Source organism: Cupressus sempervirens, chromosome 9 (genome assembly GCF_028749045.1).
Source record: "Cupressus sempervirens isolate cs-2001-9-10 chromosome 9, ASM2874904v1, whole genome shotgun sequence".
NCBI lineage: Eukaryota > Viridiplantae > Streptophyta > Pinopsida > Cupressales > Cupressaceae > Cupressus > Cupressus sempervirens.
The window spans coordinates 44242107-44262311 of NC_143126.1; the positions used below are offsets into that span (position 1 = coordinate 44242107).

The window sequence follows — 20205 nt, forward strand, 5'->3', positions numbered from 1 at the left end:
TTAATTAAAAAAGAATAACTTACCTCTTGGCTCTCGCACGGCGTGCATCACAGCAGAACAGAGGCGAGGAGCGTCACAGCAGAGGCGAGGACCGGCAAAATCAAAACAGGGTTAGCATTATAGCACTCACCGGATTACTCTGCCACTCAGCCCTCAAATTGCCCAGAAACAACAAAAAAAAATCAAAATGTGTAAGAAACGTACAGAAACTGCCTTTGGGTTCAAGATATTTGTGCATTCAAGTGACCCCAGGACAGTTCTTTATAGAAACGAATGGGTGGGACAGTATGGAAAAGAAATTAGAAACTTTTAAAATAACAGTTTTTTAGATGTTTCCGCTAATGAAAAAACTGTCAATATTTTCATTTGAACAATATAGCGAACTTTATCGATTTTTTAAGAAATATTTGATATTCGGAAAATCGAAATTCCATGCCCAATGTTGTGACAAAGAAGGTACGTCGTTGGAGAACCAAGTTTCAGCACAAGCAATGTCTACTTGTTGATGCACCTCCCTATTTGACGAGAGTTGAAGAAGATGTGTCTAAATTCTCAGCTATTATGTGTTCCTCTTCCAATCCAGCCAAAGGCCACAGGAACATTGAAAGAGAGTGGAATACTGAGCAGTTTCTGGAAACCAGCTGGAAAACAGCAGGTACATGATGCACTAGCTGATTTATTTTATACAAGTGCTACTCCATTCAATGTAGCTAGAAATTCATGTTATTCATTACGCAATTCAAAGAGTTGCAGAGTTTGACAAAAGGAATATACCTTCCTCTTCTTAAGCTTTCAGAACAACCCTTCAACTCTTTCGCAGAAGGTCAAAAGATAGTGTATGAGAAATTAACTAAGGTCAAAGTGTCGTTGAAGACAAGAGGTTGCACTATATTAAGTGATGGATGGTCAGATATGTGTCGAAGGACATAGAGCAATGTTTTAGTGGTTTTCCTGAAGGTGTTGTGTTTTTGAAGATGTGTTTAGATTCTCAGCTATAATGTCTTACTCTTCCAATCCACCCAAGGCCACAAGAATAATGAAGGAGAGTGGAACGTTGAAGAGCCTTTGGAAACCAGCTGAAAAACAGCAAGGAGATGGTGCACTAGCTCATTTATTTTATACAAGTGTTATTCCATTCAATGCAGATAGAAATCCGTGTTTTCATTATGCAATTCAAAGACATATGCTGATGTATTCAAGGTGTGAATTGAAAATGTGGTGCAAAATAATAACTAATAATGCAACAGCATATGTGGCAGCTGATAGAATCTGACATGGTACACTTTTTTAAACACCTTGTGTGGCATGTCTTTGACCTTATTTCGGAGGACATAGGAAAATTGGGTGAGACCAGTTGAAGAGGATGCAAGGAAGATCACAAAATACATCTAAAATCACCCTTGGTTTCTTTGTTTGATGAGAGAACACACCCAAGAGGAGTTGGTGTGAGTGGATGTCACAACATTTGCAACAATTTTCTTAATGTTGCAAGCATTATTAGATCTTGATGGCTTTGAAGAAAATGTTTGTGAGTCAAGTATGGCTAGACTCGAATTGTTCGAAGAAGCTTGATGAAGAGAGTATTGCATACATTGTCTTCGACAACCAATTTGCACATAGAGCTATAGAGATTGTTAAGGTAACTTGAAAACTTGAATATTTATTTTTTTTGTATTCAAGTCTTCCATTATTAATTTGTAATTTGCATGATTACTCTTTTTGTACTTTTCAATTGTGGCAGTTAGAGCCCTTGTTTAGAGTTTTACGCTTGGTAGATGGGGATCAAACCCAATGAGGTATCTTTATGAGGCTGTGGATAGGGCCAAGGAGTCTATCACAAATTACTACAACAAATTTGACCCCATATGGGAAATTATTAATAGAGGTGGAACAATCAGCTCCACCACCCTATTCATGCAACATGATACCTTCTCAACCTTCATTTTCACGTCTCACCATCCTAGTCAGATCCCAATGGAGAGGTTATGAAGGGCTTCACTTCATGCTTTCCAAGGATGATACTTGAGATTGAAGTGAGAGACCTCATTGTGTCTGAATTGGACATATACCAAAATGCAAGGAGCGGAGCTATTCTCTCCAGGCTTGGCCAGGTGAGGAAAACCCACTCAAATCTTAGGTATAATATTTGGAATTTTCGGATTTTGGGTTCTTTCACATGTATGATAAGTAGGTAAAAATTAAAATATGCTTTCACCTTGCTTTCTAGCTCTTCAATATTTTATTTTGCATATGCTTGGTGCAGAAATTGATGTGGAAATGCTCAAAATCTACAAAACATTGTCCTCCAAATGGTATGCCATACTTGTAGTTTGTCCAGTTGTAAGAACAATTGAAGCTTGTTTGAGGCCATCCACGCGAAGAAGAGGAACAAATTTAAAGCAGGAATGCCCCAATAACCTTGTCTTTGTGCAATATAACCTTTGGTTAAACACAAGGAAGGTAGAGGAAATACCAGTTGGTCCACTTGATTTGGATGACATAGGTCCTTACAATGATTTGGAGAGGCAAGCTATGGAGGAGGGGGTGGATTCGGATTTAAATTAGATCACATTGAGGAGGATGAGAAGGTTGAGGATAATGAGGAGTCATTGAGAATGCTAGAACTATCTACATCTAGGATGGAGATCGAGTCACAAGCAGTTGTGCCGAACAAGGAAGCACAACCATAGTTGATCTGAATCAAGATAGGGATTGCAACAATAAAATCTGGTGTAAAAGAAAAAAGTGGGATATTATGTTCAATTTGGAAAAATTGCAAACTTGTGAAAGAGTTGTATGCAATCCAAAAACCATCTTATCATTCAAAATAGTAAGAATATATACAATTTGTAAAACATCAAAATTCACCACAGCCATAAGAATTTGAAATGAATATATGGCTGTAAAAAAATAGGAATTTATTTACCCCAACTTGGTGAGGTCACAGCTTTTGACTTCGTGCATGAATTTAAGAACCATTTGCACCGTTGGAAAGAAAAACTAGCAATCTAGTTTTAGTCCCTTAAACAAGGTGCCTCTGACATCCCAATTTTAGGGACCCATGAAAGTCTCAACTTCAAATTCTGCTCTAAAGACCCCCCAAAATGCAAATTACTAGAACCTAGAAAAAAATTAAAATTTGAATTTTTGGTTTTCCTCAGTTCTATTCCCCTAGACACTCTGGATCATTTCTCCCCCATTGAGATGCAATGAGCCCCATTGCACTAAGATAGTCAACAAATGAGGAAATTGTGCTCTAATCTATTCCTTGGTTAACCACTTGCCCTAATGAGAGAACTAACCAGCTCAAGCCACCCGATAAAGAGGAATTTTCTGATTTCTCTGAGTTTTTAGCATGACTTATGTAACATGGTCACACTGTAATAGATTAGTAGTAGATGGATTCAAATCTGTAGCATGAATGTGTTTAGCAGCTTGAAAAAAGTCCAGCAAAGGAGCAAAATAAGATCGTAGCAATTCCACATTGAGAAGTGGATGCAACCCCATAAATTATGGCAAATCAAGTACACCAACTTGCTTCACAATGGTATATGGGCCATAACAAAGAGGACAAAGCTTTCTATTAGGTCCTTTGAAGATACTCCTTTTATAGATGTAACCATATCTTAATCTGGAAGTGATGAGGAGTTCAATGCTGATCATAGTTGTCCTTATATGTCTTATTGCTCTGCTCTAAAATCTCGTGAACTCGTTGTACGTGTCTGATCTTTACAATGAACTTTTCTGCTCCATCTGCCTCTTGTCAATATTCAATACATAATCAAATTGTAGAACAGGTAGTACTATATCCATAGCTGCCAATGGTCGATACCGAAGACAAACATCAAATGGTTTTGCCTTGTAGTACCATGAAGTGCACGGTTGTAGTTGTGTTGCATGAAGGGCAAGCTCCGGTCACATGTGCGAGGATACTTGGAATGATGCATTTGTAGGATATGAATAATCACTCAATTTACCACTTATGTCTACCAATATGTTTGAGGATGGAATGTCATGGACTTTGTCAACTTCGCATCTATTCTAGCCCATATTGAAGACTAAAAATTATTGATGAATCTGTTGTCCCTATCAGAAATAATGCTTTTTGGCAAACCACAATGAACCCAAACATGTTCCTCCTAGTACTTTATTGGAAATGTCTTAAAAGTCATGACCATTGCTATTCATTTTATTGTAGCTATGGTTGGACTCCTTCAAGCCGACGTAGATAATATAAAGGTCATGACACTATAATTATTAGATTGACAATAATTATATTGTATATTATATGAGATTGAAAATATAATTATTTTATTAATAAATATTGTATAATTACGTAATAATATAATAATTTTTATATTATATTAAACCAATAAAATGATCATTATACATTCCCTATGGATATTGGGCTTCCTACCTTAGGACCATTTCTTGTTCTTTTTATCCATTCAGGGGTCCGTCGATGGGGAGTTACATTCTTGCAAAGATTTTATGTCAGGACACTTTGGGCCTTGGTTGGAATAGATTTTTTGATGCTTATAAACATTGAGGATTTTAGAATCCTATACTGACAAGATCTATCCTTAATACTGATTCCTATCTATGCAGATAAGGCGAACACAAGTTTGTTTGGATTAGAGATACAGAAATAATAGTTAAATGCAAATATAATCAATATCACAAAGAAATAAAGCACACATAAGCGAACAGAAGATGCAGAGATTTAACATGGTTATCCTGATCCCTAGGCTACATCCACCAAATAGTGAGTCCAATATTATTATCCAAAGATTTCAACCCGATTACGACTGCAATTCCTTGCAACTCAATACTGCCACAAGAAGGTACTAAATCATCATACATACCAAAATCCATAACCCTAAGCCATTTTATACAAGACTTATGTCACTTACAAATTAAGGCTACAATATGTCATCCAATAATTAACTAAACTCCAAACACCTATTATAAGGATGGAGCCATCTTTGGCCTCTGGCACTACCCCTTGATCCCTATCATGGGGGCGCTGACTCCAAAACTTCATGGAAGAAATCTGGGGGGAAACTGCGCTGAAGGAAGTGGAAAAAATTAACCTTCGAGTCTGATTAGGCTCCACATAACAGCAAGGTTGAGGGCTTAATCTGATCGCTAGATATTAAGAACCTCTTCCTTATTCACTTCAAACATAATTGTATGTAATTGAGAAACGGGTCCAGTTAAATAGCTTAAAACACTTAAGCAACTAATTATTCATCTGAGTATAGAGGAGGCCTTCTGCGTGATTTAGAAGGTAGCAGCTTTTTCTTCCCTATCAACGATATAGCTTAAGCTAAGTAAGTTTAACTTTCTAATGGAGGTAAATTTAATTTCTAATAAGTTTAAATGTTAAGATATCTATGGAAGCCTTTTTTCAAGCTTGATGATTAGTCAAAAACTATAATACACACATGTCCTTCTTAATGGTATAGCTTCTTTCTTGGATCATTTCAGTAGAATTACTAATCCATGGCAAAAAAGATTGTGTACTTGTTTCCAGTGCAAATCAATCTGTTTCTTTCCAAAAATAAGGATATGGAACTCTATGCAAATTAAAATTCTTGTGTAAGGCTAATTAGCTCAAAATCTTCAAATTTCTTATTAAGTATTTTCTCTCGTGTAATATCCCCTTGTCTATCTCTTAGGATTTAGAGGACTATTTACTTACAACTTTAATTACAAGAAACTTCTTCCTTTAGAGTTTTGATGCTGGTATTTTGATCATGTATATAGATACTCAATTATCTCTGAATCTCCTTGGTAATAATACAATCCTTCATGTTGATCATTGGTGATGTTATAACTTCCTTACAATAGAGACCCCCTTCACCATCCAAGATTGATTTACATTCCAAATGTTGATGAAAAGTAAATTGAGGCAGTAAAGGTAAATATGAATGTACAGAAAGTTTTTTTGCTTCAAATTGATCTAAACATTTGCCCAAGAATCGTGAGTTGAACAGAACCAGTCCTTGGTTCCTATTTGCGGTAGTTCTATGTTAGTCTCTCCACAATAACCCAATAGAAATATATGTTGTCTATGTATTGTTCTGACTTCCATCAATCCATATGGGCATACTCTTTACTGTCATTATCTGTATGGTGGTCAAGTAATGAATTGTTGAATGTATATGTATATATCCCTTGTATACTTGTATGTTCCCGCTGATGATTCTTCTATTTCCCTTCTCTTTGCTCATGTATGACTCCTACCGCGATGGATATATATATTATCGGGTATGTCTTCCTCTCCTCTGCCCACTCTCCTACTCCTGAAAGCGTTGCATATACTTTCATTTCATTTGCTCCCCTTATCAAATGTTCGCTATCTTCCCAAGATGTTATCTTCCTGTTCGCTAACTAGGGTTGTCAAGCTCTCATACTATTGGCCTCTTTTTGTCTTACTCCCTGACTATCTCCCTATAATTACTAATCTCCCTATGTGCAAACCGAGATCCCCTTGCATGGACTGTGATGGGTATTTGATAGACCATAAACACCTTCCTGGCTCTCTAGTTGTGTTCTGGTGTTTGCTACTTTGGTATTGATCCTTCTGCTAGCTCACTTATATTTATTCATTGCCACATATGGTCTTCAATAGTGTCAGCACTATGTATTATCATGCTCTGGTGTTCGACTATGTATGTTTCCTTCGTACTTACTGCAGTCAACACTCTTTAATATTGAATACTGAATATCTCTTTGTTCTCTAATCTAGGTGTCTAATCCTAAATTCTAATCGATTGCCTTTGTCGGACGTTTAATGGTTCAATCTTCTTTTTTGTTCTTAATCCCAATTTTCTGAGTGAAAATCTTCTCCTCCTTATCTAAACTGGATAGAAAGCTTCAGACCTTGCTCTAATTCGAGTGATTTGTCCAAGATAAGATTATGATCCCTAATGGTTCCCTTCCTCATGCTAGATGACATTGTTGCATTCCAAAACGTTTACACCTATCTTCTGTTGTCGTGTAAATTCTAAGCAAGGAATGCTCAATCGATCTGTACTCTTCATAGACCAAAGATTTCCATAGGATCACCTTCCCTCTTCCCCCCGACTCGTCAGAATATATAGGTTCTGAGCAAAAGGTCGCAACTTTTCCCGAAGTCTCTTAATATGTTATATTGTATTGTATTTATTCTTTCATATAATAGTATGTTATTATTTATGAAATATAATTTCTCATTTATCATTTGATATATATTGCATTGTAAATGATATTATTTAAAATATATCAATTTATATATCAATGATATTCAATATATATATATATATATATATATATATATATATATATAATGAGCATTCTATTGACCATTGATATTTATTTATTATTGATTCCAATATATTATATCTTTATTGCATTATAATATATACTATTGTATTTTTCTATTAAAACTTCTATTATACTTTATCTATTTATTTTATTACTATTTTGTAATCATTTATTATTTAATTTGATTGAAGGAAAATAGGGGACATGACATCTCAACATGTAATGATGATAATGTACATTATCAACTTGACACATTGCAAACTTATATAGTTTGACTTTGAACTGAATGAATCTCAGGCAAGATCGGAGGTTTCCTTTATTTCATTCTTTCCTACCAGTGCCCGCACTAGACAGAGTTGTAATTATATAAACATTTATTAATTTAATAAAAATTATTTAGGCTTTGGCCGTTCACCAATTAAAAAAATAATAATAATAATAATATAATTATTATAAAATTCTTGGATTATATAATAACATAATAATTAATATATTATGTTATATAATTATAATTATGCCTAATGAAAGGTGGTGTCCCTCAGTTATGGGATATCATTATAATATATATAAGAAGATTGAGTCTTCCTCTAAGTTTGACAAAAAGTAATCACACACTATTATATTTTCAGCATAGTATCAGAGCAGATTCCCTACCAACCTGTAAAGTTTTATGAATAACGAAAATACATGAAAAAACCATCACTGAATTGGATCCATAAGACATGGGAGTTTTTGAAGAGATTGGATTTCTCTATTTATTGTGCTCAGGCAACATCAATCATGTATGTGAATCAGACAACATCACTTACAGATTTTCATCTAAATTTACACGGGGACTATGCATTGGAACTCTAATGTTGGCATATGCCATTTTTTTTATATTGCATAGATTTTAAACTGATACTACCATTAGCAAAAGCTATGTACTGGAAATTGTTGTGAATGAAGAAACAAACTCTAGCTGCTCACCTGAAGCCATAACAGTCTTGGTTTAAACATTATTAGTTGGCTTGGACAATATCACTGTCAAGTTTACAATTTCATGCATGATAAGATAGAATTAATCTCGAAAATTATGAAGCCAATGACAATTTTTTTAATCTTGCCTGAAACACTGTAAAGACGAGATCCCTACAGAAATATTCAATGATGCATCTGTCCCAAAAGAATTGAGGGACTGGTTGCAAATGAAGGAAAAGTGTTGGACACAAAGTAAACTGCTAATGCAGAAGTCTTTCCATGGAACAAAGCTCTATTTATCAGCTCATGATTGTGAATGAGACTTACAAAAGTTTGATATGGTAGCCCATGGATTTAAATCACTGAAAATGTTAATGATCAAATAGATATTGTAGGCAAAACTTGAAGAGGATCATATTGCTTAGAACTTGAATGAGGTCTACATCCCATTGGCATTGCCAACTGTGTGACAAACAAAGATCAGAGTCTGAGAGATTTCCGAGATATCATCCCACCAAAAGGGTTGATTTGTTAAAGATGGCGATAAATATTAAGCCATGGCCTCTTTAGTGTTATTTTTATTTCAGATGGACAAAATAAGTATTACTTTATATTAACAACAACATAAATAAATAAATCAAAGGTGATCGGGATTATCATTTGATGAACACCGCAACTAAGATTTAAAGGAAATTACGACTGCATCCATAAATTTAAGGGAGTCATTTGTTCAATCTATCCTATAGATTGAAGAGGACATCACATAGCATAAGATTAAGGAGCGGATGTATTTCTTGTTGATGATGGATGAATGAAAATAAGCAATCAGAAATCAAAGGAGATTCATTTTTTAATTTTATCATGCTAATTAATCAATTGTGAGTTGTCTGGGAGGAATATTTGGAAAGCATTTCAGTAGTTGCATGGTATCCCGAATAGTGCATCATCATACTCTGAGACCTAATTTTATATTCACCCTATAAATGTTGTGGAGATATATATCATGGGTTAAATAATTGTTACAGGCCATTTACTGTTAAATAGACTTTGAATGATTATTATTCTTCAAATTGAGTTTGAATATTGGCATATGACGAGAGCCATACATCACTGACAATTCAATTATTTAGTGCAGATATGTATCAAACAAAGTGCAATTAGTCAAAATCATCTCACATTTTCCAACAAAAGTTACATCTTTAGTTGAAGTTTTAGTTGGATGATTCAGTTGAACCGCGTGAATTAGTAAAAATGATGATGAAGCCACACAATGTTGTGCACAAGGAATCACTGAGAACACAGAGTATTGACAATGGGTGATTCACCCTGAGTCGATAGGAACTTGTCGTACTGAAAAGATACCAACACCAGAGAGGAGTTAAGAAGACAACATATATATATATATATATATATATATATATATATATATATATATCGATTCATTAAAATCAACATACAATAATAATAAGAGCGAAATCTTTTTCAAGTGCCACAGATTAAGTCAAGCACATACAACAATGAAGGTAAAGAAAGTATCAAAGAAGAGTTTCAAATAAATGGCTTTGAAGTGACTAGAGAGATGCTGAAAGATGCAAAATGGTTAAGGAAAGTGACAATGAAAATTGTGTTCAAAAGCCAAACATTATTACGAGTGTGAATATTCAACAGAAATTCAATGGAGACTTTGTACTGTATTTATCTATTATGTTCAGCACTCATATCACTGCTGGTAGCATTGGGAACAGCAATTCACCTGTTCATCTAGCTGTCTGGATGGATAATGGTCATCTGGAAGTAGACTCAAATAACTGTTGTACGGGGCTGGGAAAAATCAGCTCAAGCTTGGGAAAGTATCAAAGCACTCCAAACTATCTAGCGTCAAGAGGGTGTTATCATTTGAATATAAGAGAATACTTGTGATTATACCTTTGATCATGAATTTATGAATTTTATATAGTAAATTCATGCTATTACCTTGATAGTGAATCTTGTATGCTTCATTTGCAGTAGATAATATCTTCAGTGCTTTCAGGACAGACCAAGAAGCATAAGAGATTACATTAAAAGAATGTGTAACTTGATAATTGCTACTACGAGACCAAATTGGTAGCTGGGTACGCTTCTTTAAAAGAGGGAGTTTAACAGGTCATTAGAGGCAACCTCGGACGAATATGTCAGGAGATTGATACCAAAGGAAGTCTGATATTCTATTAGAGGATTCTTTGACTACAGTAGGTCAGAAGGCTGATATCAGAATCAGAGGGTGTCTGACACCTCATCAGAAGCAACCTTAGACAAGGAGGTCAAATGGTTGATATTTGTTCTAAAAAGAGCCTGCTTGATGAATGCCTCTCTAAGAAGGAGAAGTTTGAAGTGGAATTTCTTCGGTGAAATTTGAGATGTCAGCCAATAAAGGAAGAGGTCTGAGATAAAAACTCTTATTACCCTCTGAAATGGTTCATGGTGGATGTCATGAGTGCGACACCATGATAACACTACATGAGACAATCTGTGCTGATTTTTGTTTGCACCTGTGATATGAATATCCTTGGGAGGTGACGATCTCACAATGATAAGACATTTGTACTCTATTGACTTCATTGCGATGTGACAATCTCACAACCGTAGTTGGTATTGTAGATATATTGTGGGGGGAAGTGCATACGGTGTTACCCAAGGCAATACCATAATGGTAGATATTGTAAATCCATTTTGGAAAAAAAGCGCATACAATGTTATCCAAGGAAATACCATAATGGTAGATGTCTTAAAATCCTTCATGGTGATAACACATACAGTGATATCCATGGACATGCCATGAAGGTGGGAAAGCACATACGGTCTGACCCAAGGATATACCATAATAATAGATATCATAAATCCATTATGGAGGATAGCGCATATGGTACTATCGAAAGACAATGGCAGAGATCATGAAACCTTTTTTTATGGTGGATATCAAATGAAGTGATATCCAAGGATATGTATCCCAAATAACATTGTGATATTTATGTTAAACTTCAATGATAAGTTCATTATGATTTAACCTAATATGGAAGCCTTACTAGCTAAGAGGGAGTGATGAAGTTAGCTACAAGAGGCTTACATATTTGATTCACAATAATGCCTCAAATGATACAAAGAATTAATTGAAGACATTAGTTAGTTAATTTTACTATGATTTATTTATATAGATAGCATAAGGAAAACAAACTAGAAGTGATCAAGAAGGATTCTACCCTAGCTAAGAGGGAGTGTTGATGTTATTGTAGCAATGGTTGGGTTCCTTCAGGCCAACATAGATAATATAAAGGTCATGAAAATATAATTATTAGATTAACAATTGTCATTTTATATATATTATAAGAGATTTAATAATAATTATATTATATTAAACTGAAAATAATTATTATTATATAATTCTTCTATAATATAATAACATAATAATTAATATATTATGTTATATGATTATAACTATACTTAATGAAAGGTGGTGTCCCTTGGCTACGATACCACTATCATATATATAGGAAGATTGAGTCTTCCTCTAAGGTTAAAGAAAAATAGTTATACACTATTATATTTCCAACAATTACCATAAAGTTAATCCCAAGCTAGTGTTTAATGGCCACACAAATCCAACACCACTGGCAAACCTGCATTTGAATGCCTTCTCAAACAATCTACCACTTTGTTAATGCTTCCCTTTTTATAGAAATATTGAGGTGAAATTGGTGTAGATAAGTTGACCATCTTTGATGTCTATCATTTTGTAACTTCTCGTGTTTGCAAGAATTGAAGGGGTTTATGGTGTGTATATATAACAATTTCCTTTCCCAAGATATTATGCTTTCATTGTTTGCAGGCTTGATCAATGGCATACAACTCCTTGTCATAAATGGTGCACCTATGTACTGTGTCATAAAAACTTTCACTATGATAGACAACCAGATGTCCATGCTGCATGAGTACAACTAAGAGCATAATCCGATGCACCTGCTTCTATTTCAAATGATTGTTGCATGTTGGGAAGGACCAATATGGATGTTGAACATAAGCTTAGTTTCAATTCCTCAAATGGTTGTTGCTTTTCCTCTATCCACTAGAATTTTGCTTGTGCCCCACCCTTAATGATAAGAGGCCATGATAAGTGTGAGAAACCAAACATAAATCTACGATAGAAGTTAGCTAGGCCAAAAAAACTGCAAAGCTCTATAAAAATTTTAGGAGGTGGCCAATCTCTGATTATTTGTATCTTTGCAGGGTCCAGCTGAACACCCTCACTATCAATGGCATACCCTAAGTACTGGAGACTTTGCATACCATTGGCATAGAATTTAAGTTGTTGTGAAGTTGAAAACACTTGTTCAACATGCTGCTAATGCTCAGACCAAGTTCTGTTAAAAATGAGTATGTCATTCAAATAAACAACCACAAAAGAATCAATGAATGATCTAAGCACATCATTCACCAACATCATAAATGTGGCAAGAGCATTTGTATAATGAAAGGGTACAACCATCCATTCAAACAAACCTTTCTTGGACTTGCATGCAATCTTCCATACATTTGGTGGATCAATTGGTACTTCATAATACCCAAATTTCAAGTCAACTTTTGTAAAGAACATAGCCCCACTACTACGTTGGTCCAAGAGGTCATCAATTTAAGGAATTGGATATCTTTTTTTCACAGCAATTTTGTTCTATGCCTGTAATCAATGCAAAATCTCCATGTCCCATATTTCTTCTTAGCAAGAACAATTGGACTGCACATTGTGAAGCACTTGGCCGGATGTGTCCCTTCTGGATCAACTCTTGAATTTATTTCTTGGTTTCATCATTTTCTAAACTGACCTCTTATATTGGCTCATGTTGTAGTGGTATCCCTAGAATTAAATCAATAGAGTGCTTGACTTGAAAATGTGTTGGAGCCCCATTTCATTTTGTTGGTTTATTGTTGTGGCCACCTGAGCATGTGTGTCAAGGACAACTAATGTTGTTTCCTCGAGACGAATCATGAGTAGGAAAAAATTTCCAGTTTGAGCAACTAAACATTTACATTGTTTAGCACTAATCAAAGAAGCAGTTTGTGTTGGACATGCCTCTAGTATTCAATATTCCTTTTCACCAAGCTTAATTGTGGTGCTACATGGTCTAGATTCATGCATCCCATGCCTTTGATACACCTATGGCTTCCCCAACAAGACATCACATAGATCTAAAGGTGGTACATCACAAATTACTTCATCCTTGAATGGTTTAATTGAGTATGGTAGACGAGACTATTGATTAATTTGAATATCTTGCCCCTCATTTACCCATCCCATGAAGTATGGTTGTGGGTGTCTTGTCATTTTCAAATTTAGTCTTTTGATTGTCTCCCTAGAGATTAAGTTGTTTTGGCTAACATTGTCAACAATAAAATGTAGAGGCTTTCCATCAACCCACATTATTGAATGGAGTAGTTGCTCTTCATCTTCATGAGGCAATACTTTGGCAATTGCAACTATGGCATGTAGGTTTGCTTCTATAACTAGTTTATATCATGTTATCTGTTGGTGATGATTCAGGCTCAGCTTCCTCTTGTATTTTTGTCATCAATTTTTTTACGCTTCGACAATCCTTTGAATCATGGGATAGTTGTATCTGTTTGAATCTTTTTAGCAGCCCACCATGTATTCTTAGGTTAATTTGAGGGAGGTTCCTTGGTCACCTGTTTTCTTGCAAATTTATTGCTACCTTCACTACTTGGCTTATTATTTGCAAAGTATTCTTTCTTCCCTTTCTAGTTGAGTTTCTCTTCAATTATTGTAGCATATTTGAAGGCAGTTGCTAATTTCTCAATATTCAAGAGCTCCATCTCAGTTAGAATATATCTATGACGTCCACTGCATATTTTAGGGTTTGGTGCTTCTTTGAATCTTCAATAACAAGTTTCATTGGAAGTACATGGAATGTATTGGCATAACTTGCACAAATAGTCCCTCTTTTGTAGGAGAAATTGCCATTCTATAAATTTATGTTCATGTATATCCTCGGGCAAGTATGTTTCCTTTATGCATTCCACAAATTCTCCCCATGTGGGTTTGTTATCAGAGAATGTTCCCAATACTTCTCCAATAGACGATTCCCTATCTCTACTCGTCGTCTTAGATTCTAATGCTAGTTTCACATGGCCAAAGAAATATTTACAAAGAAGTACCAATTCAGTTTTGATAACCAATTATCAACAGCATCTGCATCAACTTTTCCTCCAAATTTCAGGATATCAAAATTTACCTACACTTTGAAGGGGGTATTTCCATGAAATGGTGCCCCTAACCCAAAGGGTTGCTAGTTTTGTAGGAGGCCTGAAAATTGACTCATCATCTCTTCCCATTGCCTATTTAAAGCCTCTTCCATCATTTTCTTAACAGCGTCTGATGAATTGTCTGACATCTTTGATCGTGTGCATCTCAAAGGAAGGTATTTTGACAAATCTGGTGGGTCCAAACCTAATCTCCACTAGGAGGATCTTGTAGTGGCATACAGAAGCATTCTTGCTCAGATACCACTGATTTGAATCAAGATAGGGGTTGTAATAATATCTGGCTTGAAACAAAAACCTACGATTTATGTTCAATTTGGAAAAATTGCAAACTTGTGAAAGAGCTGCATGCAATCCAAAAACCATCTTATTATTCGAAATTGTAAGAATATATACAACTCGTAGAACATCAAAAGTCACCACAGCCAAAAGAATTTGAAATGAATCTCTGGCTATAATAAAACAAAATCATAAAAAAATTCAAAAAACTACAGATTTATTTACCCAAACTTCATGGGGTCATAACTTTTGACTCAGTGCATGAATTTCAGAACCATTTGCACTATTGGAGAGAAAAACTAAAAATTTAGTTTTAGTCCCTAAAATAGAGTGCCTATGGCAGCCCAATTTTGGGAACCAATGAAAGTCTCAACTTCAAATTCTGCTCCAAAGACCTCCAAAACTGCAAATTGCTAGAACCTTAAAAAAACCAAAAAAGAAAACGAAAATTTTGAATTTTCGGTTTTTCACAGATCTGTTTCCCTAGACACTCTAGATCAACAACAGACTCCTACGACTAGACCCCCTAGCCCTGCCCTAGTTTTTACTATAGAGCTGATAGAAAGGGGAAAGGAAGATGTAGACTGTTTTGGTGTTGTATTTGCTTATAGTTTTACAAAGACAATTTGCTAGTTTAATTTTGCTTCAGACTATCATGATATCATGCCATCAACATTCCACATGAGGATGTAAATTTCTACCTATTTTGCATTTAAAAGCTTCTTTCTTTTGTTTACTCATTTACTGACTCATTGGATTTATCTCCTCATTGATTTTTGCAAAAAAAAAAATGCATTTCTGATTAAATTGAAGTATTTTTTTATGTTGCCAAATTTCTTGCCAAGTTCTTTTTTGGGCCTTGACAAAAGTTGCCAAGTCAAAGTATTTCAATTAAGGTCTGAACAGCTAATATAGGCTTTAATGGCATCAGAATAGGACAAAACTAGTACCTATGAAACTACTGAAAGAAATTTCCTAGTAATCCATGTATGCTTGGAAGTGGCAGAAGTATTATGGACCTTGATGATGATATAGCCTTATTAAATAGTTGTTAGTGTGATTTCTCCCAGTTCCAGTTGTAATCCGATAGTTATAAAGACAAATTAGCACCCAAATAGAACTAAAAGTTGCAACCTGCAAATAGATTATCCTTTATAAATTGTGTGCATGCATGGATGCAGTCCAATAACATTAATTGGAAATCACATTTGGCATAGACTAAGATCTTAATGATAAGAAAGATTAACTACTTGATTATTATTTCACTTGGTTGAGTGTGGACATTTTACTAACTAGTGTTGCAATGTCAACCTTAAGCCATCCCAAGGTTGACATTTATAGCATATACTCATTAATAATTTTCTCCCCATTACACATTCCATTATGTATGGCTTAAATCTCTCCACACAAAGTTACCTCCATAATAATGCAAGCTGTTCTTTGGTACGGTAACATTGCCACCTGGAGAGTTTGGATACAAATGGGTTTTGAAGATAGCCTCTGGCCATAATGAAAAGGATGACAATAACAACCTGGGAGTCGTACAAGAAATAAGGAGGCATTTTTTAAGCAAGTAATCAACAAAAAGATTAAGATAGTTCTAAAATTGCGTCCCAAACATGGTAAGTAGACCTCATATGCTTCCTTGTTTATTGAGCACCTTCCTTTTTCAGCTAGCTGCACAACTAAATTCTTTTTTAGCACTACAACAACCTGTATTTACTATTTGATCGTCCTACTCACATTCCACAGTAAGGAGAGAAATATGGCCACAAATAAACCAGGTAAAGTCACAGGGCAGTCATTTGGACATGGATCTCACTTCTTCCTGCCTCCAACCAACTCCACATATTTTCCCTTCCCAAATTTAATATATTTTAAACCGAGTTCTTAAAGGCCTTCGAGAAGAGATTGAACAGGTTATTTGTTTATGTATAACTCATAGATAAGAAATATTAGAGGACTGTATCAAAAGTTTATCGAGCTCCTGCATTCTCTCACCAACATATAAAATTCTCTACTAGAGTTCTTATCTTATTGTCATAAGTTCTAAGACTCCTACGTTCCTGGCAATTGAAAATAATGTATGAGCGCTGCAAATAACAAATTATTAACCAACACCCCAAGGAATTATGATATTATGCCCATGATATTGTATAAAGATAAACAATTCATGGTATTAGAGACTTAAAGCTTCCACAATCCATGATATTAAGAAGAGAGATGTTTCGGGAATTATTGTGAAAAACATTGTGGATCATAGCATCAATTTCAAAAAAAAAGATCAATTATTCCAGGAATATCTTGCTTAATTTTAAAAAGTAAATTTCAGATATGAATATATTTGATAAATAACATTAACACATCTTTTAAAAGTATTCTACAAACATTATCTTACTCCTAGTCGGATGCTCTCCTCATCCTTCACAAAATGATTCAATGATCAATCGTATGGCCAAAGAATAACAATCAAATTTGAAAATAACCACAGAACAGTAAAATTAATAAATTCAAACCAATTTTTGATATTTACACTGTTACAATCACCTGCCCAAGTTCCTACATTAGGGTTGCCCGTAGAACTTAAACCCTCTGTTAGAACACGACCTGGCTTGGCCTGTAAGCACAGTTTTAGTGCCACAGTTTAATCATGTAATAGGTCCTCATCATTAATTTGGATACAGGCATATCATATATTTATATTATAATAAAGCCTTAACACATAAATGTAATGAAACTTCTGGATTTTTAACTGTTAAAAACTTTATATCGATGTATCATGATCTATCATCAGAATGAAGAGTCGGAGAATTATGATGGATCATGAAGTATGATCCGAAATGTTGATGTGAGAATTCGCACACAATTAAATCCAGAGATTTCATTACATTTATATATGGAGTAATGAAACTTTATGTTATCAATACTCTTATAACTTGTTTTTGAATGGTGTAATATTCATGTCTTGATAAAGTCTGTAGTTTCAACAATGTCTACAATTGCAAATACTTACTTGGCTTCACATTACGTTCTGATCTCACTGTAGATCTTCATGGTGGTTACTAGGTCTATATCAGAAATCAAAATACATGTCTCATTTACTTGTTATGTTTTGTTCGAAAGCTCTTGGACTATACAATGCAATTGTATATAGTTCATTTGGTAGCAATTAAAATATACATTTGTGCAATTTATGGTGTTCAAAAGGACATAAGTCACGGTAAAATTCAAAGGCAAACAATATCTTGTACAGAAGCCAAATCAAAAGCATCAATTTTTCAAAGAGCCTTCTTGCATAGACATTGACAATGCTTACAATAAAGTGGTCATTGCTAATCAATTAGAATCAGACGCATATATATGTATGATCAATGATGCTATGAGAAAAAATCACCTGAAAGTTGGAGGAGGCTATTAATATTTCTTTTGTGCAATGATACCTCAGTTCCTGAACATCCTTCAGCTGACAAAATCCTTGCTTCATTTTGGCATGCCATAAACAGGGCCTGCATTTGACAATGATATTTTGAAAGCAATGCTACTATACCAGCAAATGGAGTGCAATAGACATGAAAATGGGTTTTTTTTTAAGACAGAACTAATGATCTCTTCAGTGCTAAATATTTTTTACATAAAGAAAATAGGTAATTGACATGTACCTGAAGGTATCGCCCAGGATGGATATTGATGGCTTGTGGCATGTATAGGGAAAACTCTGAAGGGGGAACCATTCCAGGCAATAGTTCCTGGGCTGCAGCGCCATTTATATAGGATATTTTACAATCGGAGAGAGAAACATGGGCACTCTGTAACAGATGGTAACGGTAATGATGAAAATCAGATTGAGGATAAAAAGAAAATTCATGCTCGCACTGTCTTTTTCAATTTAAGATGAATGACTATGTATAAATCAATCAAGAATCTGTGCTTACTTTTCTTATGTCATTGATATTCTTTGCATTTAGTGTGGGTTTCAAAATGCCCCTGAGATGCACAAAATAAAAAATGTTCAAACTTCAAAGAGATCCTGTTGACAAACTAATTAAAAATATGCCAAAAAAGAAATCTTGAACTCTGACTAACATATGAAACAAACAGTTGAACTTATCTGGAGTCATGGTTGCAGAGGTTAAAAATGTTCCCATCATCTAAAATTAAATCCCAAACAAGCATCAAAGGAAGAATGTGCTTCAAACTTCACTCGGACCAACACACTGACTGAACATGCCCCAAAACCCCCCTAGCATCCTAAAATAATTGTATAAAACCAACAAATTTCCAACGGTAACCAACTATGACACAGAAGTATGGCAGCCGACTTGCATATACCCCACTGTGGTAACAAGAAAGTATGTTATGTTATATAGCTTTTTGAATATCATAAGCTATCCATCCTTCTTGATCAAATTATCACAATCCACATTGGTCTTTCCAAATACTATGCAAAATAATAACAGCAACTGGCTTGATCAAATTATCACAATACGCATTGGTCTTAACAAATAGTATGCAAAACTGGAAATTCTTCTTAGATCTTAGCAAAAGTTTGGCACCGCCCCTCTATTTCTTAATGTTAAGATCCTAGATCATACCTTTATGTCAGTTTTTTCACACATAAGGATCCTTGTTAGCCCAAAGAGAATACAGCATAAGTTGTTTGTCATGTTTTGTATGAAGGGAAGTAACAATTTTACTATCTTAAACTATTTTTCCTTTAAGTTTTTTCATCTTAAATTGTTGGATGATTTATACTATCTTAAAGTCCAGGCTAATGCTTGGAACATTTGCACTGTTCGCATAAAGAACTGCATGTGGATATGAACATTAACGTTCTTTCACATCTAACACCAAAGGTGCTGAAGGTTAATTGATCTTAATATAAGAAATTACCCATTCTCCAAAGCATGCACACAAGAAGAAATGGCAACTTTTTTAATAAATCAAAAAGTGTCAACAAGTAAACCTACTAGAATTGGCTCAACATATGATCAGAACCAAATCCATTTGAAGATAGATGTTGCTTAATGTTCAAGCACCATTATGCCCATTCATTTAAGACTGTCAACATTTGATCTTTCCTTCAGCTAAGTAATGAGTCTCAACAGACCCAAAGAAGCCTTTAAATTATATATCTAGATCACTGAATGGTACTTAAGAGCCGCTCAACAAGAAAGATGATAGATCATCAAGCAGGCATAAGATAGGCTTTTGAAGATACATTAACTTAAACTTTATGGTAGCCTTCCAAGGAAATAGATAGTTTGTCAACCTTGACATTTTTCAAAGAGATAGCACACTGTTCAGTTCTATCATTAACTTCCAAAGAGATGAACCACTTGGAAGTGA

The 20205-nt window shown here is 34.8% G+C and overlaps 1 protein-coding gene across 3 annotated transcripts in view; it reads right to left on the minus strand.

The window, feature by feature from the left end:
- LOC149537536 (FAD-dependent oxidoreductase family protein) overlaps positions 1-20205 on the minus strand; it is a 48139-nt gene that overhangs the window by 13432 nt on the left and 14502 nt on the right. For all 3 annotated transcript variants that reach the window (XM_089798940.1, XM_089798941.1, XM_089798942.1), the window contains 3 exons: positions 18792-18843; positions 18519-18665; positions 18254-18365 (listed from right to left, as the gene is read on the minus strand). In XM_089798940.1, the coding sequence (XP_089655066.1) occupies positions 18254-18365; positions 18519-18665; positions 18792-18843 (311 nt within the window). The remainder of the gene's footprint in view (positions 1-18253; positions 18366-18518; positions 18666-18791; positions 18844-20205) is intronic.